The sequence below is a fragment of the Dipteris shenzhenensis genome, chromosome 29 (genome assembly GCF_047967505.1).
Source record: "Dipteris shenzhenensis isolate YYH24624 ecotype China chromosome 29, Dip_SZ_1.0, whole genome shotgun sequence".
NCBI classification, from domain to species: domain Eukaryota; kingdom Viridiplantae; phylum Streptophyta; class Polypodiopsida; order Gleicheniales; family Dipteridaceae; genus Dipteris; species Dipteris shenzhenensis.
This window is the reverse complement of record NC_141624.1, coordinates 556,233-584,190: the sequence shown is the minus strand read 5'-3', so window position 1 is coordinate 584,190 and position 27,958 is coordinate 556,233. Positions and strand designations below refer to the sequence as shown.

General features: G+C 44.2%; 1 protein-coding gene across 4 annotated transcripts; it reads right to left on the bottom strand.

Moving 5' to 3' along the window:
• Positions 1-393: 393 nt before the first annotated feature.
• LOC147882282 (uncharacterized) lies at positions 394-27,510 on the bottom strand. Of its 4 annotated transcripts, none has more exons than XR_015543898.1 (3): positions 25,927-27,510; positions 25,421-25,563; positions 394-861 (listed from the first exon to the last, which is right to left on the bottom strand). XR_015543898.1 is itself a non-coding variant. In XM_087401022.1 (3 exons), the coding sequence occupies exons 2-3, from the start codon at positions 26,070-26,072 to the stop codon at positions 504-506; spliced, it is 504 nt and encodes a 167-aa protein (XP_087257148.1). In that variant the 5' UTR covers positions 26,073-26,092; positions 26,218-27,510; the 3' UTR covers positions 394-503. The 4 variants fall into 4 exon arrangements, 2 of the variants coding, with proteins under 2 accessions (XP_087257148.1, XP_087257147.1); XR_015543899.1 differs by having other exon boundaries at positions 25,425-25,563; XM_087401022.1 differs by lacking the exon at positions 25,421-25,563 and having other exon boundaries at positions 25,927-26,092; positions 26,218-27,510.
• Between the last annotated feature and the right edge of the window lie 448 nt (positions 27,511-27,958).

Genomic DNA, 27,958 nt, shown 5'->3' with positions numbered 1-27,958 from the left:
CATTCTATATTTGACAATCTTAGGACTTTTAAATGATAAATTGCATTAGAAGATCTTACATATAAATTGATACTCCCAGAGTATAATAGTTAATATGTTAACAAAAAAGTAAGAAGCTAATGATGAGCAAATAAGAAAAGTATTGTATTTGTACAAAAACCTGAATGGCTGCAACTTCTTTGCTTTAAAACAGATATGAATAGTAAGTATATAGCACCTTTACGCAGTCTAATTTGTTGTTCATGGCATAATGTAAGAGAAGGTTGCATGGTTAACTTATTTATCTTAAGTGAAGCACCATGGACATTCGAAGTGTTGGGGATTGCATGTTCTCGTTTTACAACAGGACAAAGTTTTCAGAACTTAAACATGCAACTTTTTTCCTTCTCATAAATGGCTATGCAATAAGAGGTCCTTCCCTATTTTCTTTTGAAGTTCTCTTCTGAAAACAATCATAAATAAGCAGTGATCATGCCTACCCTCGCAATAGGAACTTGTAAGATCTAATCTCCACAAAGAGCAGAACATGGATTGTCTTTCCTCATTTGTTTTCGAGGGTAAAAAACTTTGTCGGTGAAGATGAAGGACCTGCAAATTGAAAAGCAGGGAAATTGACACCTACCGTGCCTTCGGAAGTTCATTGTACTGGACCCTAGTTCCATTGAAATTTTTCTCTGAACACACAAACAGAGAGACATACAGGGTAAAAGGCGAATGAGCACAATTATGACAAAAGAAGTGCATGCATTTAGACCTATAATGTTACAAAGGAAGTCCCTCGCAGTGCCGCACCAGAACCAATCATTTTCACCCCTGCCACAAATACCTGCATCACCAGATATAAATGCAATGCCTCCAAACCTGCAAACACGTAAACCACAAGAAGGTGTGTCAGCACTGGTTCACAGCATCCTGTTGCCGTCTACACAAACATTCCCTGCCCCACACAATTCCACATCTACCACACACCAGTCGCAGATCCCGTGCACAAACGTCACAGCGCTCATTGATCACATACGCACAATTCGCATAAATCCAAACACAACGGGGCAACATACCCAATCAACCGCAAAGCCACCTACATCAGGGCCTCACCAGTCCTCACAGTAAGTCAATCCATGGCCAACCCATTTGGACCAATCCAACCCGGCATCCACAGCCTTTCAAAGACTACATTTCTCCATCAAACCATCCCTCTGCTTTGTGCTGTGACTGTTCACTTATCCACACTAACGCTCACCATGAACCCAGGAGTGCTAGTGCAAGGCTTGCTTGAGTGTTAAGGCACCCCCAAGCTTCTCCACCCGTACTGTTAAGACTCTAAGGGTGTAAAAGCATATGGATGTGGGTAACTCTTCCTGTAATTCTCTGCAGTGCAGAAGACTCAGAATTTCCCAAACCCAACACTGCCCCAACAAAGTGTTTGACTAGTGTACCATTAAATTATTTGGTATTTCCCAAGTTCTTGTTTCAAGAAATGGAGGGCAAAGAAAATGTGGTGTAATTTATTTTGATTCTTTTCCTGTGCTTTCATGTCTAAATTTTTCCCCAGAAAATTGGGATTTTAGGATTGAGTTTTTATTTTTAGGGTTTGGCTATATAATAGAGGTAAGAGACAATTTTACATTCAATGCTCACTTTCACTTTTAGAGAGCAGTAGAAACTCCCACTCTCAAAACTATCTCACTCCCTTAGTCATTCACTGTTTGATTGCATTTTCTATGGATTCAGCAAGAGTGTTCTTGTCCTTTCTGCACTTTCTCTCGGTCAGTCCTCAGATTCTCCCTTCCTTGGAGTCATGTCATATGCTCCCCTTCTCTTCTGTTGATTTGCACCATCCTTGCCATTATTTGTCCATGGAATTTTTGGCCTGCCCATGGGAAGGTCTAATTGGAGGTTCCAATTTGAGAAGCTAAAAATGCTGACTTTTTGAAATTCCCATTTGGATTTTTATGATTGGGCTAAGTTGCAATTGCTATTTGTATTTCTTGAAATCCTCTCTCTCTCTCTCTCTCTCTCTCTCTCTCACCTACCTTGTTTGGAATATGCATTGATCAACTGGAGGAACTCATCAATGAATTTGCAACAGAGGAAGGGTTGCAAGGACCGCAATTGGGACTATGGACAGTGCTATTGTTGCTATACGCAGATGATGTAGTTCTTTTTGCATACGATCCGGACTCTATGCACAAACTTTTACAAGTGCTCAAGACTTTCTGTAGGGAAAGTGGGCTGCAAGTGAATGTCAGAAAAACAAAGATGATGGCAGTCTGTACCAATCAGCCAGAACATCCCCCTGAGATCACCTTTGATGGACAGATTATTGAGTATGTCAGCACCTTCAAATACTTACGGGTTGATATCCCGGCAGATCACAGATGGTGGCAATGTATACACAGAAGGATGGACACTGGCTGGGGGAAGTACTACCAGTTTGAGAATGACTGCAGGCACACTGACACCAGGAACTGGAAAATTCGGAATGTATTGTTTGATGCATATGTAGTACAGACAGTATTATATGGAGTGGAAGTATGGGGAGGCAGTATTTCAGCCTCTACATGGAATAATATTGAGAAAATGCAAAAGGCTTTCTTACGGCGACACCTTGGTGTCAAACCCACTACTCCATACTCAATACTTCTGTTGGAAACGGGAAGGAGGCCGATTGAATTTCATGCACTAATCAGAGTTATGCAATACCTAATAGAGGTGCAGCAAATGCAACCTGATAGGTTGCCTCATAAAGCATGGAATGCCAGCACAAAGCTTCGAAAGAACCACAAAAGTAAGATCATTTGTACAAGATGGGGAACCGACATAAGAAAATGGTTCAGCAGATGGAAAGTGGAAGCATATTTGACCATACCGCCTGAAAAGGTCACCATGCAAGAGTTTCAACTGTCTTTACTGAGCACTTTGCAAACTCACTGGCTGACAAGTGAAAAGAGGGTAAAGCTGGAATATTACCAAGACAACATAAATCCCACATGTTGGTCTACATACATGTCCATAGAGACTCCTGCTCAGCCTTATATTAGCAAACCTATCCCCCTTCTATATCGCAGAAACATAGCCAGGTTTCGTACCAGATCTCATACATTTGCAATTGAGAAGGGAGCTTGGATGCATCAGCCCAGACATGCTAGAGTCTGTACCCTTTGTGACATGCAGACAGTTGAGACGGAGGCACATGTGGCTCTACAGTGCCCACGATATGCACATATCAAGGAGGACTACCACCAGATACTGGAGGACTCCGCTCGACTGACATCAGTTCTCTCTACTGCCTCTCCAGCAGCATTGGGATCTTTTGTCACTCGTCTTTTTACCTGACATCAGGAACTCATAGACTCTTGACCCCTCTCCTTGAGGAGACTCTATTTTACATTGTATTGAGACGGGTCCCATGGGTCATTTTTGGCCCCCCGAGGACATTAATAGACTCTACTTCTACTTCTCTCTCTCTCTCTCTCTCTCTCTCTCTCTCTCTCTCTCTCTCTCTGTTTTCAATTCACCCCTTTTTCGTGCGCCATCTTGGGCCGGCCACATGAATGAAATTCATCTTGTTTAACCCTCAAAACGGTAGCATACCATGTTTTTCTGAAAACAATGTAGACAAGCCATATGTTGGTTAGGAGGACGGCCCATATCCCCAAATGCCTTGTTTTAGACCAATACTTACATTGATAGGGCTCAAAAGTATAGCCAGACTAACGGGGGGCAAACAAAGCTTTTTGTGGAGGGAGCTCTCATCATCCATGCAGTTCACAGCTGATGGGATGAGAGGTGCTGGTAAGTGCGAGCCACCAAATAATTTAACTCTAGGGGAATGTCCAGTGATTACCTCCCCACATACCAATACTCCTTAGATGCCCTTTTCTTACACTAGCACAATAGGAGAAGCACGGTCATTAGAGGATAACGGACATGGATATTCCCATCACAGCCACTGCTACCAAATTGGCATCCTACAGAGCACTTCCTCCTCTTGTCCAAGGATGGCTTCATTCAGGCGCTAGAATACCTATAGATTCACCTCGCACATGCAATACTGATAGCCATGGGACACTCCAAACACAATCCCGATTGATGATAGATCAAGGCAAGACAAGAGGTGGGAAGTCATACCACCATGACTTCAGTCTTTGCACTGTTTGCAATATGTAGACAAACAAGCATCTACTTATGAATAGCCCCAAATATTATGAGATCCAACATGAACCATTGCTTGTCAGACCAAGTGTTTCTAGACGATTGATTATCTAGATCAATGCCGCATGGATCTTTTTGTCTCAGAGAAACTTCTACTACCCATGTCTAGACAAGGACAGAGACAGTGGTAGCAGAAGATCATAGATGACTTCAACAGGAGATGAACCTAGGGTGAGTGGACACTACAAGACAAGGGAGCTTGAACCCACCCTCCAAAGGCACTGAATCAACAAGAGGCTTGTAGGCCATCTTCTCCCGGTCGTATTGATGCACTCTGGGCCCTGGTATGTGCCATGTAGCTTTAGTTATTGGCACTTAGGTCACCTAGTACTTTTAGTGCTTATGACACCTAGTACTAGTGGTACCACTAGGACACTAGGTCCTAGGGTTCTCTTTTATAGTACTTTGTACGTTCATTTTCATTCTTCTAGTTGATGTGACGGCTTTCACTTCTTGCTCCACTCTTGTGCATCCTTTTGCTTCCGTGAGCCTACAGTGGTATAAGAGCACTTCCTTCCCAAACCTGCTCCCTACTCCTAGCTTCCTGCTTCCAGCTCCAGCTCCCGCACTTCGGCTCCATTGTCAAGCTCAAGTACCGGACGTCCCGCACAGCTCCGACGTGACCCCACGACCTGCCACCCGTATGAGTCCGTACAGTCCATACAGTCATACGGATTTTCATACGGTGCATCAGCTCGTCCGTACAGTTATACAGATTTTTCGTACTGCGCGTCAAAAAAACGGCCGTCCGTACAATTCCGTACAGTCCGTACCTCTGCATCAGATTTGATCGTATAGTTCCGTACATACTGTTTTGTACTCGCAGGATTCGTGTGCAGGCTCAGCTGTGCATTCAGCCATTCTTTGGCTTCGATTTTGGGAGCAGACATTGCAGTAGATCTGCAATTTTTGGTGACATTTGGGGCTTTGGCATTCGGGCTAGATTTTGCAGGTAGATTGCAGATTTGCAAACAATTTGGGGCTTTTCCTAAATTTGCTCCATTTTTGGCTCAGTTTTGCTCTACAAATTGGGGCTTTTGGGGCTATTGCAAGCACATTGCACAATACTTTCAGATTTGCAGTGAAATTGGCAAGAAATTACAGGCCATTTGATCACATTTGCAAATTACAGCTTATTTTGGGGCTTTTCAAGATTTGGACAGCAAGTCCTATTTTCTTGCAGCTGCAAGCCTTGAGGCTATCTTTTGGGTCACTTTGTCAGTGCATTTTTTACTTGTCCTATTTGCAATGACTGGCAACAATCATGATTTATTTGGCAGTCTTCATGAAGATGATAAGTTGGATGGCACCAACTATCCTATGTGGTCTTATCTCATGAAGCATATTCTTGTTGCAAGGCATTTTTGGAACATTGTTTCTGGGATTGATATGAGGCCAGCCAATGCTACAATGGCTGCCCTAATGCTGGTCCCTCTGCAAAGGGGACGACTCCCGATGCTTTATCCTCTAGCACTCCTGTTGCTGCTCCTCCAACTCAGGAACAAACAAGATGGGATGCAAGAGTTGCAAATGCACATTCATGTATTGCTTTATCATACAAGAGACTCATTATTCCACACATCCGGTCATGCAGGACAGCAAAGGATGCTTGGGACAAATTGGCTTCTCTTTATCAGATTCGCAATGAGGCACGTATTGCATATTTAAGAAGGCAATTGCAAGAAGTCAGCATGAATGAAGGTGATTCTATGGATGCATACTTGACCAAGGTGAAGAACCTCATGGAACAACTTGCCAATATTGATGAGGTGATGCCAAATTCTCAGCTTATCAGTACCACATTGAATGGGCTGCCAAATACATATCAAGGGTTTGCTACAACCCTTCGACTAGTGGCCATGGGTAATCCAGACCACTACTTCTTTGATCAGTTAGTCACTTTGCTTTTGCAGGAAGAGCAAAGTCGTGCTAATAGGCAAGCTACTATTCCTGATCATGCATTTGCTTCACAGCAGACAGGAAAAGGCAAGGCTTCCAAGCCTATGGGCAAGCCTAAATATGCACCTAACAGTGGCAATTCCTCCAATGTATCTCAAAATACAGCAGATAAGTCAAAGAAGAAAAGATGCAACTATTGTCGCAAGCCAGGGCATGAAATTTCAGAATGCAGGAAGCGCATTGCTTTGGAGAAGAAGAAAGCAGGATTGACAGTAAATGCCTCACATGCGATTGAATCCCATGAGCCAGCAGATGCATCACATGCAATTGAATCCCATGAGCCAGCAGATGCATCACATGCAAATGCTTTCCAGGATGATTGGGCATGGCCTATCCATTGCTCCTTTGATCCCTCCAAAGTTAATGCATTCTTCACTGCTAATGATGTTCAGTCTTGGTATTTTGATAGTGGTGCTTCAAAGCACATCACTTCTTGCAGACAGTTGTTTCATTCCTTAGCTAATGCACCTTGAGGGGGGACTGTCACATGTGCTAATAATGCTTCCTATGCTGTAAAAGGAATTGGAGATGTGCAGCTCACATCCATTTCAAGCCATCTTGTCACTTTGACAAATGTTCTTTTTGTGACTGGAATTGAAGTCAACTTGATTTCAATTTCAGCATTTGCCACTTCAGGTTTCAGAGTGATATTTGATGGATACAGATACTTAGTACATGATGTTCGTGATGACAATGCCATAGTTCTCACTAGCACTTTGCAAAAGGGGCTTTATCACCTTGATTATCACTCAGCTGCACTTTCTATTGAAGCATTTGCTATTTCAGATTCACAGCTTGCTGAAACTCATCTTCAGCATGAGAGAATGGGTCATCTCAATTATAGAGCTCTTGCCAAGTTACATTCACAGGGCATGGCAAATGATGTACCTCCAGAGTGCTTTGGCCATTGCGCGTAATCCAGTGTTTCATGCGCGTACCAAGCACATTGAAGTTCACTATCATTATGTTTGAGAGCGGTTGTCAGCAGGAGACATAGAGTTGTCCTACCTTCCCACAGAGGACAACATAGCAAATATGTTTACAAATGCAATTCCTCGTCCCAAGTTCGAAGTCTTCCGATAGGCTTTACACTTGGTTCCCTTTGTTACATGATCTGGCATACCTTGTACATTCATAGGTGGCTATATCCTTTTGGATGAACATGTGCCACCATGACCAGAAAATACCATATATTCTGAGACATTTCCAGAATACTTCAGCCCATACCATGGAGGGGGGTTAGTAGGCCATCTCCTCCCAGTCGTGTTGATGCCCTCTAGGCCCTAGTATGTGCCATGTAGCTTTAGTTATTGGCACTTAGGTCACCTGGTACTTTTAGTCTCTTACGACACCTAGTACTAGTGGTACCACTAGGACACTAGGTCCTAGGGTTCTCTTTTATAGTACTTTAAACTTTCATTTTCATTCTTCTAGTTGATATGACAGCTTCCAACTCTTGTGCATCCTTTTGCTTTCGTGAGCCTACAAGGCTGACTACAAGACCAGCAAGCTATTGCACCATTAAAGGTTAAAGGTACTCCCATTGCAACGTCGTAGCATCAAGCCACATCATGATGCCCATGGCTCTTATGAATTGGAGCCAATGACGACAGTAGCAGGTCTCCCACATGTCTAAGAGACACCCCGATTCTTAATGGGACCCAAAAGAACCCACTCAGAGCTCTGAGAACTCATGGCTGGTGCTTGACATTCGTCCCCAAGGGCCATACACATGTGTTTCTCTTTTGTAGTTTCATCTTTCAGTTAACGCTAGGTATCTAGAGGGGTGTTAGATACCTCTAGTATTGGACTGAAAGAAAAGTGCCCGTTATCTCGCACCCTCTTTGGGCTTTACGCTGATAAGTTGGCCTATTTGGACAGTTCGGAGGACAAAGAGACCCTTATTCCATTTTGCTCAATGTTGGCATCAACTGACCCAAGGCTCGCTCCCGTGTGAGATGGGCTCGCATCTCTTTGCACTCATAATCAAACCAGGAGTTCTGAGGCACCTTCCCATCGCGTATCCGTGAAGATCGGGTCATAGAAAAGGATCTGGTGGCAACATCCTGTATCACTGTGACAAGGGTAGCTGAGGCGTGGGCGAGGTCTAGATCAACCTCCAATAAGGCCGGAAGCTCTCTGGCTAAGTGGCGCACATACACTGGATCAAGAGCACGGTCAAAGTGGATCTGGGTACAGGTAGCGGTAGGAACTCTCCCTGTTCCTGGTGTAGTAGCAAGAACATCGAAGGCCAGATATGAGTGGTCAGCTCCAAGTTGGGGGGGGGGGGGGTATGGTGAGGTCATGTATCCATGAGACAAAAGCCAGTGGGCCCAATAGGTAGTCCACTGTGCTAGTCCCACCTCCATGTGGGAAGCATGTGAATCCCTCAGATGATGGCCATCTCTGAAGGCCATTGTAGATGATTAGGTCGTGGACAGCTCCCAACTCAAGCAGGTGTCGCCCGTATGCTGTCACATGCAAAGTATCTGCAGAGAGTCTCTAAATCCCAAGTTCTACTGCATCTAACTCTGGCATCATCTGGGGACCTCTCTCATATGTGAAGTCGAGTAAGCCCACTTGCCTATCCCTTGTCCTTGCATTGAAATCCCCTAGAAGGAGGGTATCTCCCTGTCTGGAGAACTCTATGATATCGTCATGTATCGTCTCATAAGGGCTGTGCCCCTCTGTAGTGATATCATGGGCATATGATGATATGTGCAGAGGGAAATAGCATACTGCAATGAAGATAGGTCGGGCATCTAGTGGCTGCACTCGTATCCACATGTGACGTGCATGTTCCTCTCTCTGTACCACAGATATGAGTGGCCTCAAGTGTGTTTTGAAAAGGATAGCTACACCTCCAGAGCCTCGTACCCCACTATCTCTCCTCATTTCGTTCCTATGAGCAGACTCCCAGGTGTATCCTGTCACTGTGGGCAGCCCTCTTTCTGGGCTCTCATGTGTCTCAGTGTAGAAGATGATGTCTTTGCCTGTGTATGTCTCCGAGAAGCCACCTGGGTTGGACCAAAGTGTGCCATTACAGTTCCATACAGCGATACTCAGCTTGTTTTGTGCACTCTTCTCCCGGCTCTGGCACCGTCATAGTTCACCCTCTTCTTTCTCCCCTTTCTCCCCTTCTCCCTTGTCACCTCTGTCGGCTCTTTCTCAAATAATCACTTTGCCATCTCTGTAGGCAGCCCATTTCCCTGCCTCTCTTGCTGCCATAACCCGTACCATCCCTTCTCTCCCATGTTCCTGCTGCAACAGCGTGAGATCGTCATCCAACAATATTCTGGTCCCTTTCAAGGTTGCCCTCATGCCCTCATGAGAAAACAAGACAAGGAGAGAAATGTTCTAAGCAAAGCTACGCTTATGTTCTCATTATTACCCAAGCATAAGCTGCCACCTATGTAAACTACTCGGTGCTTTCTATCAATTCAAACAACGGATTTTGCAGAGGCATTTGAATGAGTTGATTGCGAGTTGCCAAACACATATACTTGAACTTAAGAGTTTGCAATTAGGCTGGAATTAAGACTTATACAGCTTAAACACAAAGTGACATCATTGGAGAATGCAATATGATTGAGGGGCCAAGACGGGGCCCCCCCCTTATCCAGGCTCACTTTATTCTTGAAAATGGAGATACAAGACCAAGGTGCAATGCACCTTCCAAACTGATGAACTCAGTGAAAACCTAGGACCTAGATACAAGACTCAAGAGCATATGTACAAGGTAGACAACAAAAAGGAGGACTCCAAGCTCAGGTTTCAGCTCTTGGCTTGCCCAATCCACAAGGAAGAAGCCTGCAACAATCACCACTTACATCCAACATTAGAGACAAACACTAGTTTCTAGAAAGATAGTAGAAACAACATGAAATAGTGCTGTAAATGAGATAAACTTGACAATACAGGCTCCCTTCGTGACTTGGCCCTTTTGTAGATGAAGTCCTTGATGCCTCTGAAGCTACCTTGGGTGAGGAGAGTGTGGAAATGGGGCTGGAATGAGAACAGCTTAGAAAAACAGCCTGTAGGCTAGAGAGAGAAAGCTTTTATGGAGTGATAGCTGTAGAGAGAGAGTGCCTATGCTGATCCCAAGGGAGGAGATGTAAGAGAGGAGCTGCTGCTGTTCCAAAGGTGCACAGAAAGGCAGATTTCTGCAAGGGAAATGGGCTGGAACAGTAGAGAGAGAAATTCTGCAGTAGAGAGAGAGAGACTGCAGCAGGAGAGAGAAAGGGGCTGTGGCTGCTCCAGGCTAGGTGAAGGAGAGAGGATGCTGCTGCTGTTCCAGAAGAGCTGAGAGGGAGCAGATTTTTGGAGAGGAGGGGCTGGAACTGTAGAGAGAGAATGTGCTGTTATAGAGAGAGAAAGTGCTGCTGAGGTGAGAGAATGGCCTGGGGAGAAGCTGGCCCAAGGAGCTGGAGAGGTTCTGCTGCATCATCTAAAAGGAGGGAGAAGAAAAGTGACGAAATTTTCATGTGTGGAATGAAGGGGAGAGGCCTTCTTTTATAGGCTCAGCCCCCCCCCTAGGCCTAGAGTGGAAGGTGGACACTTGTCCCAGATTTTTGGTGGGCTGCAGTCCCAAAGTGGACAGCCCACAACCTGCCCCAAATCTACCAGATTTGGGGCCAAACACTTGGCCTGCATGCCCTGCCACTTGCCATGCATGCTGCCACATGTGTGGGACAGGTGGACTGACCTGCCAGCTCAGATTCCATGTGGCAGTCTGCCACGTGTCAGCTGCCACGTCACTCCCAAAAACCCTAAAATTTCAAAGTTGTCAGAATTTAATTCTGATCGCACACACGGGTTCCTAACAGCTTAGACTATCTATTGACGTACTCTAAGGTCATAATTGAGCCATACTGAGCTCATTTGTTTGTCGTCTTATCTTGTATCTCCATTACTCTTGGCATGCTGCCAGGCCCACACCCAAAGCTCAGGGAACATTCTCTTGAATGGTTCCTAGGTCGGTATGCAATCTGTGCATTTGATTGGTCCCATGTTTGGGTACTCAGGTGGGGTGTGGTTTCTAGATGTCCCTCTCAAAGAGAGGCCATCACTCTTGTGGGTCACTAATGCCCATAACCCCAAGCAAGGGGGTCCACCCTCAAATGCTAGACCTAGTCCCCATTGTCCGTAACTGAACAGAAGGAAAAACATTTCATTTCTTAATAAGCATACTATTGAAAAACAAAAAGAAATAGTACCAAGCAAGTGGATACATGTTGAAGCAGGATGACAACCTATGTTTTGAAAGATTCTGGAATCCTATAGGTAAACCAGTGCTTATTAAGCTATAAAATCCCCAACCCAGAATATAGACACTATTATAGCAAAAAGGAAGAAAGCAAAGAACGAGAGAAGAAGAACTGCATTCATGCCTCAGAGGGTAATCAATGGAACGAAATGCTTGTATTAAAGTCTGCAGCAGACCCGTTAGGATCTATGGGACTAGAAAAAAAAAGAACAATATACAAGGTCCAGAGAGTTCTAGACACAACTCCATTGGAAAAGAAAAACAAAAGCAATCTACACTAGAGTAAGTAAACCTACCAACCTCAATCTAAAGTTACTAAGACAATAAAACAAAATTACAAACATGTAGAACTAAAAAAGACAAAGTTAGTAATGAAGAGTATGGGCATACATGGTCCTAGACAGGGCTGTATATCCCTGCAAGCCACCCATTCTCAAATGAAAGACTAAAAAGGGTCGTGAAGATCCCCCCAAGTGCTCTCTCCTACATGCTAGGGGTGTCTTCTTATGCATTGCCATCCAGATCCAACCTGTCGTGCTGGGAGGGGGAACATCATCAGATCCTGTGGTACCACCGTCTGCAAATCCTGTGCCAATCTGATAACCGAATATCCCTGACACTGCCAAATAAAGTGATGATCATCCTTAATCAAACAGTCCTTATAGATTTTACAGAGCCTCTCTTGCTTGGGAGTGTCTGTCCATCTACCAGTCTCTACCTCCAGGTCATGGGAGCTGATTATAAATCTGCAAATATCCTAACTCTTGTATATTGAAATATTTTCCTTGAGGTACTATTGCTCATTGTATGTTAACATGGGGTTGATCTCTTTCTTGTAAAACTCCATTTTCGCCTCACATCCTCTCCAGAAAGTGTCCACCACTTTCTACTGCACAAAGTCCCTTCTGGTCCCTTTCTTCTCAGGTAAATCTTGGCTTGAGATATCCCACCTTTCCAACCAATTCGAACCATCCCCGAGCAGTGGTCCAACGAGCCGAGTATGGCAACCACAGAAGGCAATTCTACAGTAAACTTAGAAAAGCGTTGTAACAGGGAGTAAGGAGGGAGTGACAATGTGTTTCACGCTCTCCCTCTCACCTGGCTTGGTAGGTTAGGAAGTTTGCTATTAAGTGTGCACTACAAGCCAAGTCGTCTTGGTTGTAACAGATTTCTTTGATATACTTTCCTTTCCATTTTGTCTCCGTTGTAGTGCTATACTTTCTAACTGTTAAGAACTCAATCCCCTGTCATCACACAATTTTCCCTTCAACAACAACCCCGACCTCCGAGTTATCTTGTTGACATCTATTGTCACCCCCGAGCATGCACGATCAGCACTTAAGAATTGCAAGAGTGGGCATCTTCACCTAAGCATTGCATAGGGTTGGGGTCTGTTCACGAGCACCAAGCACTTGTGAGTTAACCCATCGGGAGTGAGCAAACAAGAGCATCAACATTTGGCGATCAATCGTCAACTATCTGCTAACTAGGTAGCAACTGACACCTAGCCTGACAGTGGCAAGCCACCACGACCCAAGCAAAAAGATCAGGATAAGGAAGGGTATGGAAAAGAAGAAAATGTTTCTCCTATGGAGAGAATCATCTCCGTTCTGACTGTCTAATTTGGGCTGAACATTTGAAGTTCCTCAAAACTAATATGGAACGAAAAGAAGTGGATCCAAAGTGCCGAATATTTGTAGCCGAGCTACCAAAACACAGTGGACGCCCAAGTGGTTACCAAGTCGAAAGGTCCAGTTGCAACCTCTGCAGATACGGGTCCATCAGATAAGGATGTCAATTGGAAGGCACAAAAGGATTGCTAAAATTGCTAGAGATTTGAAGGACAAAGCACCAACAGTGGAAACGTCATCCGAGCAGTCTTAACTATCCATCGCTCAACTAGGCGAGTCTTCAAAGTCTAAGGAACAAAGTGCTCAAGAATCCAGCACTTCATTAGATTCTAGCACAAAGCTAGTCCAAGTATGGGAATTATTCAAGAATATGATCAGCCTTAGTTGCCATGATTTCTTTGCCCAGCAAATTAAGGAATCTAAAGAGCAGCCGAAGAAGGTCGACTCTTTGGTTACCATACCTGCCATTGATACAACACTGATCTACGAACAGTGATCGACGAAGAAGTACCAGTGATCACCATCAAAGTTAAAAAGCAGACCATATTAGGTGTAATAGTCGCTGGTGGTTCAAAAGTAAACATTATTTTTGAAGTTATTCAAGCCATCTCCTTTCCGAGTGCAGATGGTAGATCCAAAGGGTAAGCTACAGGATGTTGTCATTTCTGTAGGCGGCATTTATTACACAGCTAGTTTCATTGTGATTACCATGGAGCCATCTCCTTTCCGAGTGCGGATGGTAGATCAACGACCAGTTGACCCAAAAGGTATGCTATAGGATGTTGTCATTTCTATAGGCGGTATTTCTTATACATTTAGTTTTATTGCGATTACCATGGAGCAAAATGCCTACCCTATTCTGTTCGGATGGCCTTGGCTTAAGAGTGCAAAGGTACTACAGATTCAAAGGAAATGATCGTCAAAACTGATAATCAAGACATCTGCTTCTAGGAAGATTTCGAGCAGTTATCGGCCTAAAGATTTGAAAGTTACAGATCCATTTCCTCAAGATCTGGAGTCGTGATTGATGGAACTAAATATACTTCCTATCAAAGAGATTGATATTTTCCAAGTGACTACTGACATCAAATAGAAACTGAAAGCCGAGCAAATTGCTAAAAGATCTATTTCCAAGAGATTTCATTGAAGAGATTAAAGGAGAGAGGCAACAAGCCGAGACACCAATAACCATTACATGCCTCGCAACTAAGCAGTTGGTGCCAAAACCAACCCAAGAACTCAATCTTGGAACAGAAGGCAAACCTACAACTGTGGTGGTAAGTGCCAATCTCTCTTCCAAGCCACTCAAGGTTGTTAAAGAACCTTTTACCAGGTATAAGGATTTTTTTTCCTGGACCTATGTTGATCTTCAGGGATTTCCCCCGAGTTGTGTCAACATAGAATTCCTCAAGTGAGATGCTAAACCAATTCAGTAACAAAGATAAAGGATGAATCCAAATTATGCTAAACAAGTGAAAGCTGAGCTAGATCAACTTCTTCCTGCTGGATTCATTTTATGCTATTAACCGCAGTGACTAGTTATTTCCATTGTGGTGGTGCCAAAGAAAAATGGTAAACACCGAGTATGCATGGATTACCAAAAGCTGAATGCACAAATTGTTTATGACCAATTTTCAATACCCTTCACAAATGAAATCTTGGATCAAGTTGCAAGACATCAGATGTATCATCTATGGATGGTTACAGTGGCTACAATCAAATTATTGTCTCTAGAAGATCAATCTAAACTGCCTTTATTAAAGAAGTATTATGCAACCCGACTCAGGTTTTCTTTCAGTCTCATAGACCCATCAGTCTTCCGAAGACTCTAATAAAATTTCTTTCTTTCTTTCTTTCTCCTCATATGGGGGCTTATAGATGGGGAGGTGACTTTTGCAAAACCCCCTCACCGACACCTCTTGGCCCAATCCTAACTCGTTGATGAAACTGCTCCATCAGCTAACCAGGCTGGTTTCGCGTAAGCAAACCATTTTGGTACATAGTTCCATCCTTGGTAGCACCACATGGCACCACCTCCTTCAGTCACGTTCTTGCCATTGATCTCAAGTACACCTGATGCAAACAGTCTCCCATTGTCCCTCTTTTAATGAGTGGCCATTGCCAGCGTGGTCTCTTTGTGCTCGATGGGTTTGTTTCGACCTTTCCTTCCTCTAGCAAGGTCTGCAACCAAGCAAGCATCTTGAGAATGAAGTCCCAAGAATATCTCTAGATTACCTGGACCATAAGCTCACAATGAGCTCTTAAGTAGGTACTCCTCTAGCTTTAGTGTGCTTTCCCCATTATCACCTTCCAACAATCTGCTTCCGATATTTAAAGAAGCAACCACACTTTCCCTTCTATCTTCAAGGAAGGCATACACCTTCCAATCTCGCATTACCTAAGAAACATGAAGAGAAGATTCTTCCCAAAGCATGCTATAAAGGCTCAAATCAATTACATAAAGTACATACTAGAATGTCGTCCTGCTTGTGTGCTTGCTCTGAAAGCAAACCATGTACCTCATGGAGGCACATCCAACTACCCTGTATAGTCCTGTAATGTCCCCTTCTGAACCACAGCATCCATCGGACCCTGAAACCCTAGGGCCACTCCATGGAATTCTCCCTTATGTCAATATTATCAACCAAGCACCTAGAAGAGTCCAAGCACTCAATGCTTTCCTGCACCTTCACAAAGGTTTACGTCTCCTCTTCTACCCACATCTCAATATCAGACATCCTCACTGTGACACCTAGTTTTGCATATCTTACCTCAATAACACATCATAGATGTCATCGAGAATAGTTCTCCGCTGACTACCACATTGGTTTTCTGACTCCCCTGCCCTTGATTCTGAGCTAGACCCCCTTCTTGTTCTTCTGATCTGCCTTCTTCTTTCTACGACCTTCGCAAAATGGTATGGCGTATTATAGTAGAAGCCCTTCTTCCTATGCTTTCTCTTTTTTCTTGTTTTCTGAAGTGTCCTCTTCATCCTCAGAGTTATCCTTGAACTCCTTGGTAGCATCCCAAGTACCAGTAAGACCAACTGGCTTGAGTCCATCTTCTAACCAACTGACTCGAATTCATCTCTCACTACCTTCACCTTTGTGAGATGGTCATGGACCGTATCTCCTTCATCCATGCTCATATTGAACAACTGATGATTGAGAGCTAAGATCCAGGACATGTTGTCTGTCTCGTACAAATCGTTCAGAGTGGCCCACGCCACATAGAGAGAGAGAAAGAAAGAAAGATGTATTAACGTCTGCAAGAGGCCTCGCAGGCCTATGAGACAAAGTGCAAAACCAAAAGGTAACTCAGCCAATGAGGGCTGAAGCAAAGGATTCACTAAGACCCTTTCTGAAAATTGAAAGCTAAAGTGCTAAACTAGTGAACAAAATACTAGAGTAGCAAAATAACAGAAGAGTCTCAGGTGCTCAGGGCTAGCACTCCTGGTACATGCTTAGAAGACCTCACAGGTCTATGGGACAAAAGCACACACCAAAAAAGAGTGGCTTACAACATCTGGATAAACCAGAGTGTCGAGGCGTGCACATGGCATCTCATCTCGAGGTTATTATAGCACACATCTAGATCCTATGATAAAGTTGGCCTTCATTACATCAGTTTAAGACTGAGGGTCTTTGGGTTTGGATTTGAAGTCTCTACTGCGTGCTTTTCCATCCATGTAAGCCTTCTCTAACATGTGCATAGACTCTACACCTTAAAAGTACATGCTGTTCATTTTCCACCTCCCTTGTGGGGCAGATTTTGCAGGTTCTTTCCTCTCTGGGAATCCGTGGCATTGCCCATCTACCCTTCTCTACCTCGAGATCATGTGAACTAGTTCCAATTTTGTAGATTAGATGTCGTTTAAATGTTGATATGTCTTCCCTAAGGTATTTCTGCATTCCATGGCTTTCCATTGAGTTAATTTCTTGTTCTTTAAACTGCATTTTTTAACCTGGGTTTTGTTAGAGTTCCTCTAGCATTTTTTGCCTCACAATCTCCCTTATTTCATTTGCATCTTCTGGTATATCAGCGGTTGTTATACCCCATGATTGCATCCATCTCATTCCCTCTCTGTGCCAGCCCATGGTTTGCTGCAACACACCATCTTCTCAACTTTGTTGAGGTAGGCTATGACCTATCTCTGCGCTCGGTCTACCTCAGTACCCTATGGTGCGGTGGTCCTACCCTACTGCTCTCTGATATGTCGTAGTATTGTCTCTCTGTGTCGTCGCATCTCCATCAGGTAGAGCCCAATATAGACCTGGTCCTGAAAGTGGATCAGTCGTCGTGAGAGTGGGCCAAAGCCGTGCCCCTCCTAAAAAAGGCAGTGGTAACGCCCCCAGATCTCATAGTAGGCTGGGCAGACACATAGAAAGTGCTCCTCTGTCTCGACCGCCCCCATCGTACACAACCTGCAAGTTCGTTGCTCTCTGGGTATGCGTGCTGCTCTACCTGTCTCAATCCTCAGCTGATGGGACGAGACCCGCATCTGTCCGATGGCAATCCTTAGTGCATGTGAGACTCCTCTGTCCTCGAGATATTGAGGTCTGATGATGAGCCCATCCTCCGATACTTTCAGAAAGTGGTCATAGTAGAGTTGGGTCTTGGTGGGGAACTCCTGGTCCCCCCCCCCAAGTGCGAGATGTGTGAAGCTGGATGAGATCTAACCGTATGATGCTGTTAATCTCATCCCGTGGGATCAACTCGGGCAGTGCATCCATGGTATACTGAAACGGGGGAAGCTGATCCATCTAAACGTTGTGACTCGCAAACCATGCGATGATGCATGCAAACCATGCTGTACCTACCCCACTCTCTGCTAGTCATATGGAGGACTCTAGTGCCAGCCTCGGAAGTCTCTTGCGAGGTAGGTCCCAAACTCTGTGGAGAAAAGTCACTGTCTGAAAAATGGCATCAACCTGGAGAGAGAGAAAGAAAAGAAAGAAAGAAAGAAATTTTATTAGAGTCTTCAGAAGACCAATGGGTCTATGAGACTAAAAGAAAACCTGATACAAATCACAGTAAGGGTGGAGCTACTAAAACGAGCATCATCACCCGTGCTGAATCCTAAGTCTGATCATACATAATCATCGCGAGAGAGAGAGAGAGAGAGAGAGAGAGAGAGAGAGAGAAATAAGGAAAGAAAGAAAGTCTATTAAATTCTTCAGAAGACCGATGGGTCTATGAGACTAATAGGAAACCGATGCGACAAGCAGAAAGGGTGGAGCTACTAAACGAGCATCATCACCCATGCTGAATGCTAAGCGCTAAGTAGTACATAGTCATATCATCAATAATGGCATCATCGTCATCATCATCGAGTCAATCACCATCAAGGCTGGCTGGCTCTGGTCAATGCAATTCGTCTTTAAGGGTATATCTATGTCAGGGAGGTACTAATGGGTAGCCAGCGATGGAGCGCCGATGACTGTCCGTGGGTGCTGCCCGTCTCGGTCTCCTAGCAATGACTCTGCTCCTGACCCAGGCTATCGTAACCCCTGTGGGGGCCTGAGCATGGATGGGAGGTCGCTCAATGTGATCTGCATGTCCGTCCATTGTTGAGTGCACACACAAAAAGGATAAACACCAACATCAGTTATAGACTGAGAGTCTCTTGGAAGTGCATATACCACTCCCAAAGTTATTATACATTAGCTACAATCTGGTACGAAAGACAATTGGCCTGCATTACATAAGTTTAAGACTGAGAGTCCTTGGGTTTGGATTTGAAATCTGTGGTAAGTGCTTTTCCATCTCTATAGACAGCCCATTTTCCTTCCTTAGGAGTGTCCTTCACTTTGTTCATTTCTGTGACTTTCATCTTGAGCTGAGTCGGGGTGAGCTCCTCCGAGATCCATATTTTGGTGCCTCTCAGCTTATTGGTTTGCATAAGAATCTCGCTTCTTGCGCTACTATCATTGAGAACCACTTTGGCTTGTGTCCCAACATAGGCAACACAGGTTATGTCCTTTAAGTCCCACTCAACCTGAGGGGTTGCTGCTATCATGTTAGCAATCTTTGTTGCCAAGCTCCGTCATGCCCAACCAGGTACTCCTCCTATGTGTAGATACTGGGCATTAGCAGCCCTCTTTTCCTGCTCTTGTACTTTTCCATCTACTTCGCTTTTGTAGATTTTATTGTCCATTGTTGCTGAAAATTTCTCTTTTCTAGACTTTGGTCACCAGCTATGGTGTAGGTGTTGCTTCACTATGTATCTGCAATACCTCCTGTATGATTTCTCTCTTGACATCGCTCTCCATCTCCTTTACTTTCTTCCTTAGGGCTGCAACCAGAGCCTGAGCTCTCTTTGTAAGCAGTAAATCTGCTCGTGCGGATCTGTGCCAATCCTTCGCTTGAAAGTCAATGCATAGGGGCTGGTGTTGCTGCGATAACAGAGTATGAGGGCTTGCTGGCCGTGGTAGAAGCAAATAGTTTCGTCTCAGGAAACCCCATATTGGCCTTCATAAAATTGAAAACCCCTTTGCTAGAACTAACCCCAAGCTGGGCTAGGGACTCAGCCCAGCTTGGGGCGTTAAGAACTTTGAAAGGGAAAAAGGACCCGAAGGGTGACGACACATCGCTGCTACGTTGGTGGAGGTGGTGAGTTGCTGCTGGTGACGGAGGCGGCTCGCTGCTGGTGACGCAGGCGGCTTGCTGTGCCTCCTCTGTCTTCTGCTGTGTGCTGCTACAGGCGGGTCAGGGAGCTGTGGTATATAGAGGGGACTTAGGACGAGCTACAACGGGTGAGTTGAGAGAGGGGGATATAACAGGCTACAGCAGAGGGGTACAACGGAGGAGGGCTGTGACGACGGACGAGGGCTACGATGGAGGAGGGCTGCGACGGAGAGACTCAAGGAGAAAGATAGAAAGATGTATTAATGTCTGCAGAAGCCCTCATGGGACTATGAGACAAAGTACACATCAAAAGGAAACACTTACATCTCTGAGAGTCAGAGAGAGTCCAGGAGTACACAAGGCATCTCAGCTCGAATTATTCAGCACATTAGTAGAGTCTAATACTATTTCTGTGAAGTGGCCTTAATGACATCAGTTTTACACTGAGAGTCTTTGGGTCTAGGGTTGAAATCTCTGCTTAGTGCTATACCATCTCGATAAACAGCCCATTTTCCTTCCTTTCGAGGTTCTTTTACTTTTTTCAATTCTGCAGTTCTTGCCTTGAGCTGAATGGGGGTGAGCTCCTCTGAAATCCATATTCTAGTACCTCTCAGTTTGTAGGAGAGAACTTAAAATATACAAAAGCAGTCTTAGCATTTAAACATTGCCTTGTTTTGTCATTTTGGCAAAACATTTCGAGGGGTGCTATACCTCAAAATGTGTCTCTGGTGACTCTAATGGGGATGGTGGCCAGTTGGAAGAGGCATGTGACAAGGGGTCCACAATTCTATCTATTAGGTAGCTTCCTTGGTGTCTAGATCTAAGGCTCAAGGGTTTAAGCAACCCTTCAAGCTAGAGTTCATCCTTGACCTCAACTATGGGCATGATCATCCTTGGGTGAGTTAGACTCCAAGGTAGGTAGATTGCAAAAACAAAGCACAAATCAACATGAATTATCAAAGATGAGCAAGCTGACTCAGCTCGCAGCCATAGGCTCTGTACATTGTTAGCCATCCTTGAGCCTGGGGTCTAGGCCAACCTAACCAAAAGAGCTCCTTTAATTAAGAACACGTTTCCCATACAAAGTGATGTTGTAAGATGTTATAACCTGCCTTGAGGCAGTGCGCCCAACATACATCAATTAGAGAAGTCTATCTCCTTTTGGATGACCCTTTTGAGACCCTAGTTTGCTACTACAAATTACATATGACTGCCATGTATCACCATGCAGTCCTACTTGTGCCACATGATAGTAGGTTGGTGCATCCATGTGGTAGGTGGAGTCATAACTCAAGGATCACTGCTAAGACAATCTCAACTTATGACATACCAATGTCATAGTTGCTGTGGCCATCCTGTAGTGTACTAGTTGTCATTTTCAAGGCTGCCATATCGGATGCTTCATATCCCATCCTGTACTAGGTCTGGTCTCAACCTAGTCTATTAGCACATCCTTGGTTAGACCTTGGTTACATCCTTCAAGATTATAATTCGTGTGCTTCGAAGTATTTGGTGATGAGCCTTTAGTTTTCCCCTCGTGTGGGGCTTGGATTACATGAGATATTTTGAGCCACGTACATTCCCTGTTTAGGATCTTGTTGTGATGTCAATGATGATTGTAAACGCTCTGGAGTCTGACTACACTTGGAAAATAGATTCTTGCTTGAACTGGAACGTGAAAAATGCAGAGCCTTCTGTGGGGGGGATCAGGGCAGTGACAAGGCTTTGCCAATGCTGACATTGTTGAGCACCATAATGGGTTCTTCCATTGAGCCTTACACATATAAGGATGCACAGGTCATCCATCATGGCAAAAAGCCACTGAAAGTGATTTTAGAAGCCATAGAAAGTGGATTATCACTCAATGGAATGACAAAGAAGTATAAATTCCACCTTGTTACAAGGAGTACAAATAGGAAGAAGGCTAGATTATGAAGAGACCTTTGCTCCAGTGGCAAAGGTGGGAACAACCTGCTCTGTTGTATCCTTAGCTGCACCATATGGTTGGTCAGTTTATCAAAGGATGTCAAGAGTACTTGAACGGGAACCTTCAAGAGAGTTTATGTGCAGGCTCCCTAAGGTTTTGTGGGTTCAGGATGAGTACAAATTTTTGCAAACTGAAAACAAGCACCTCATGCACGGTGTCAGAAGGTACCTTAGTTTTTCTTGTCTAGGGGTTTTGTGAATACACCCATCAAGCGCAATTTGTATGTTCTAAAAGAGGGATATATTTGATTGTGCTCATTCCTTCATGTGGACGAATCCATCCCTAAATAGGCATTGGTATCGTCCTTAGATCTCATAGTTCACATGGCACCTAAAGGCGAAGTGCTCCTATGACTCAAGCTCCTACATGTCGCATAAGGTGCAGAGCTATCATGGGTCCTCACTCATATGCAGTCAGTATGAGGATAGCCGAAACTGCCTAATTGACATACTCATGGCATGGGATCAATGAAACCCTCCTCTGAGATCTGCAAGCAATAGAATTTGAGCTTTACAAAAGCTCACAGGGCGATAAACAAAGTTCTGTATGTTTGGAGCTGTAGGAGATCCTCCCGCATGACCTGGTTTGCCCATGATAGGTGAACAGGATTAATGGGGCCTCCAGGCTGTAAACATGTGATATGACATTTCCTGGAGACCCAAAGGATCTAATCACCCTGTATGCCACATACAAACTTTGTTTATGTGCCCCAAAATCTCCTTCAAACATAATCCTAGTTGTTTGCTGTGGTAAACCGAAAAGGTATTTAGGTTATTGGATGATATGGCGTCAATGCTCTATTTCTCCCTGATGTGAATATACGCTCCACAATAGAGAAGTGTGTATTCTTCAGTTTCTACTCCCCTCCTGGGCATATCTTGAAAGTTCTTTCTTCTCATAGGAGATTTGGTCTTTTTCACCTGCCCTTTCCAATTCTAGATCGTGTAAGCTGGTCCTCATCCTACATTTCATGTCTTGAAGACCAAGATATGGCATAGTACTTTCTAGTAAAAGTCAATCTCCTCTACTGGTTCATGCATAGCTTATCAAAAAAATTCTTTGTCATCAATTCTCTAATTTCTCCCTCTTTGGCGGGAGCCTTTAACCCCCAAAACTCCAGCTATTTAATTCCATCTTTGCACCATCCATCCATTGTCTTTTGTTGCAACTATAGCTCTTCTATTTGCTGCAGAAGTCACCTGCGATACTAGATTGTCAAAGTGTGCTCTGGCTAGATTCTGTCAATTCCTGACAACCTGCACCATTGCTAAGCAACGTTCTCTTTTTTTAGAAATTAATCACCTCTCTTTTTTTTGGGGTTGTAGAAACTAGCTTGAATCAGTACATGGGACAACAGGCTGATGCTCCTGACAACCGTTCTTATAAAACATCCACAAGCAACGAGCCAAATGCCTCTATCAGCAATGCAGGAGATGGAGATCCTGACGGAGAAACCAGTAATGAAGACGTAGCAGCAGGCTGCTCTTAAATCTGCTTATTGAACCTTTTCATGAGGATATATACATGTTAATTGGACTAAGACTTAAAGCAAGGATACCTGTTGACCTTCAGTTCCCAATTAGGTTGAATTGAGAAGCAAGGTGTCTCGAACACATACTTGACAATAGTAGTTTCAGATAACTCACATTTTGCACCTACAATTAACTTGCAGATATCGTCAGTCAAATCAGGACGGCACTGATGTCTGCTGTTGTCAACTGCAACAGAGCATCGAAGACGAGAGGCTGCAAACGTTTTTGAGACGTAACATACAAACTCTTAAAGTTGGAACAAGAAGACAAAGAGGGTCTAGTATAAGATGCAGCAAGTCTTAGTCATAACTCCTTTCACAAGTGGCATTAACCAGTACTACCATGAAAATACAAACAGTCAATCATGCAATGTAATGCTATATACTTTTAAGTTCGAATCCAAAGACTCTGGTCCCCAAAAACTCGTTACATCAGGCCAAAAAGTGAGGATGCTCACTTATTAATGCTTCCATAAAATTCCTGACTAAAGAGGAGTGCTACTGACATGCCACGCAGTTCCCATATCTTGGGGCCTTTTGGGAGAATTAATGGCCACAAGTCTGAAAAATCAAATCTTGGGGCCTGGGGCTCAAGTTGAAACGTGGGCAAGAGACGTCAATAAAACATCTTGCTCTTAGGGGTGAGGTAGGGGTGGGGAGGAAAACGGGCCCAAGTTTTAGGAAATGTGAGACTGCCAGGTGTGATACATGTCTTGTTCAAGTTTCCAAGGGATGTCTGTATTAATTGCAATTTGCAATAATACGAGCAAAGGCTAATATCAGTTTCCATAGTGGGCACGATTAGAACTTTGAGTGACACTGGTGGTCGCACAAATAGTTTTCTGTCCCTCATTATCTGTGCTCTGTTGCACCTGGCAATCTTAGTGAGAAGCAAACATCAGCACTCTTTGTGGGATATTCCAGGTTGATTAATAAAGTCCAAGTATAAATCAGAACATTGTACGATGTTCCAGGTTGATTGTATATATTCTAGTCTTACAAAGGTATATATATGATTGATAAAGTCTAGTTATTTGTTAAATAGGGCATCGTAGTTATTTCCATCGCCAAGTGCACTCTTCATCTCCCAGTAAGAGCATGATACCCAGCTCCACATAGTTCTTAACAAATCCAATTAGAACGATGTATCCTTGCCCAAACACACTTTGTCAATAGACAGATTCAAACAATGTGTTGCACTATTTTCCATTCGAATATGTGCTTTTATACAAAGACTTGGAAACTAGACAAAGAGACACTGTCTAAATATGACAGCAATGTTTTGATTCACAATTTCTATATTCATGCCTGCCATAACATAACCAAGTCAAGACCAGGCTGCTGACATGTTGTGCACCCACACATGGTCAACAACAACAAATGCACACATAAATCAAAGTGGAGAAGAGGGTGATACGTTGTTTGCATCTCTTTATTGATACGTTTAGAACTATGTGGAGCTGCACATAATGCTCTTGGTTTACAAGCGAGGATGAAAACAAATGAAAATGCCGTTGGCAATGGAAATGAGTTTATGTCCTTTTTCCAAATACACCGACTTTATTTGTCAACCTAAGAGCGCTCATATCTGATTCACACTACAGTTTCTGGGTGCAACAGAGCACAGAAATGAGGGGCACAAAATTATGGCTGTTCTCTACCACTCTGAAACATTGATTACCGCCCTTGTTTGTACTGTTGCAACGGCTGCAGACGTGGTAGTCTCGGAATAATATCGTACAAAATAAAACTGTTAAAGCTGGGAAACTAGAGGAGAAGACACTGTACAACAGCGGCATAGATGTTTGACTGCATTTTGTACCATTCATGCCTTAGAGAACCATGGAAACAAACAATTAACTCAAAACTTGACATATGTACATAAATACATATGTGATAATATGAATTGGTTCAATTTTTGAAATTATCGAAAGTTTCAATTCTGAGAAACCGATATATTTCATCACCAAAATTAGGGCGGACTTAGTTCAAGCCCCTGTCGTCCGTGCTCATTGACTTCACAAATATTCATTACATTTTGAGTAAAGGCTGACGTTAACATTTCCAAGAGAAAAACACGGTTACGTACAGATTTCAGAAGCACTTTACTGGTCAATAAGCGAACATTAGAATTGAAAAGAGGCAGTGCATTGCGAAAATCTTTCTATCGACAACGGGAAGTTGGATTTGGCAAGGGTATGTACCTACTTGGATTAGGATTGCCAATTTGAAAGTGGCGTTTGAAGCATTCTGACATTGTGGTAACGAATGTCAAGTCTCACAAGGGCACTCTGTTTGCGGTCAGTCGGCATGGAAAATCAGTAATGTCTGTTTCCCACTAAGATATCTGTGTACAACGACAGGGCACAGAACATGAGGGAGGGCTGGTAATGGTGCTAAGAGCACTCTGTTGTAGATGCTCTGTTGTTCGAGTCCATCTTATTGGAAAGTCACGTAAAGATCAAAACGTCCCCATCTGCAGCTTGACTAGTAACATTTCCACACTGTGATACGACCTCCGTAGACTACATTCTTTTGCTAACCCTAGAACACTCCCGGCCGTTGCTCGCAAACTACTATCACACGATTGTATAAGCTGATGCTAATAAATATTTCAACGCGAGTGTTTCAGTTCTTGCGAAAATGTAGAGCATTGTTAAATGGTAAAACCCGCTGATGGAGCGCTGTAATATGAATACTGTGAGCTCACCTGTAAGAGGTTTGCCAAGTAAATTTCGCTTCCGGCGTCATCCCTGTTAAATTGGCGAACACTTCCACGCCTGTTTCCCAAAGCAGGACGTTGGAGGAACTGCTCTGGAACGGATTAAACCAGCCGGACGTTGCGATGGCTGCCATTCCGAGGAATAGGACCGTAGCTGCAGTATCGCGGATCAAGTTTGTCATACGGCATGGAACAGATCTTAATACCATGATCGCATGTTTGAGTTTTGGAAAGATTGGCGTTTTGTTCTGGACAGGCATAGTTAGCTCGAATCCTGACCTTCAAACCGGCGTATGACCACAACGTGCTAGCTAAGCTGGTGCTAACCCGTCGTAGATTGCAAACCTTGAAATGTTACACTGGTAATTCAGCACCGATGTGGCCAGTAGCCAAGCGACAGCGAATGGATCCCAGGGCCAAAGATTTACGCGAGTTGCCGAGGCAAAGGTTCGACGCGGCTGAACCGTGCGGCGGGTGTCGCTAACGTGAATGAAACGATAGTTTCATCGCATTCCTCCGTTCCTCTTCTTCCACCTGCACGTTGTGTAAAACTGCAATTTTTCGCAACGACAAGCGACGGATCGATAGAGCAGGGTGCTGGAGCCCACACAGGTGCGTACGAAAGACGAGACGACCGGGACAAGGGCTGGAACAGAGGAGATGATTGCGACGGGACAACCGAGCGAAGGAAGGAACTTCAATGAAGAAGAAAGTTATGTTGGGAAGGAGAGGGAAGAAGGAAGCGGAGCGGGAGCGATCAGAGATGGATAGCAGAGAAGGAGAAAGAGGAAGGAGAGGGAGAAGCGATTCGAAAGGCAAGGAGATGAAGGGATTGGCACAGGGAGGGTTCTTGCTTCCTCTTTTGCTCTATTTCTTCGTCTTGTTTCTTCTTCTTCTTCTTCATCTTCCTCTTCGTTGGGAAGAAGGAAGCGATGATCCGACGGCCCCCATGCAGCCACAACGTAGCTAATCGCATTGTCGCATATACAAAATTGCCTCCCTTTTCGAATGAATCTCTCCGCTACTGTTTCTTCCTCTGCTTTTCTTTCTCATCTCTTGCTCTGCACCACCTTTCATTCGCTTACCATTTCCGTGCTCCCTTCACGTCCATCGACGACCACCATCACAGTTTCTGTTCCCTCCTCCCGTCTTGTCAGCTTCCTTCTTTGGATTCTCGCAAGAGTTGATGAGAAAGAATGTCCCCCGCGTACGCGATGACATGGTATGACTTACCGCTGCAGCTTCAACTCCACGCCTCAGATTTCATTACAACACAGCATTCCCGTCTCTTTCCAGTGCTGAGCTGCTCATTCGACAATTGTCTCCATGTATTTATTTACGGATCGCAGTACGCAGTGAGTCGCAGTTGCAACCGGCTGAAAAACCTACTGCTTCCATCTGGACCAACGCAAGCTTGAGCGGCTATGCTAAAACAAAACGTTCTGTGGAGAAAGGCACAGTGCCCCTGTTGTGTAGAACTGATTGCCATGAAGCCAAGCTGCATATTTTTGTGAATTGCCTGGGCATCTTTGTTGAGCAGATTGTCGAAACAGAGCAGATGAAGCTTGCAAATCTGCACAAGGTGACCATCGTGTGCGTGTGTGTGCGTGTGTGTGTGCAGCATCATATGCTCACTTGCGGTCAGTTGCGCTTATAAGCCACCCTTGTTAGTATATCATGCCCTAAAGGATGGACTTTGGTGGCTGAATGCTATCCCAAAGTTGCTCTACTACTTTGGAAACACTTTGCCCACATGGATACAAAAAAACCATTTTTACTATCCAATCAAGTTGAATGACTTTTTGTCATTCAAATGGCCTTCCCTATGGGTGAAATATTTAGTTGGGAGTCCACCAATAGTTGAAGTCTTTGCAGAGAAGCAACATAACAAAGCCAAAGGCTTGCACAATGATGTAGGGGCATCATGTAGGGATGGGGTAAGGCTCATCCACTACAACTAGACAGGAGCCCTTAGAAACATCACAGGGGTAGCAAAAGGTCGTCGAAGGTCTTGAGACAC

Coding starts and splice junctions, on each gene's coding strand:
- LOC147882282 (XM_087401021.1), bottom strand. CDS start 26,198: ATGCCTGTCCAGAACAAAACGCCAATCTTTCCAAAACTCAAACATGCG. Junction 862..25,926: donor ACTTGGCAAACCTCTTACAG/GTGAGCTCACAG, acceptor ACGTGTTTGCAG/GTTTGGAGGCATTGCATTTA.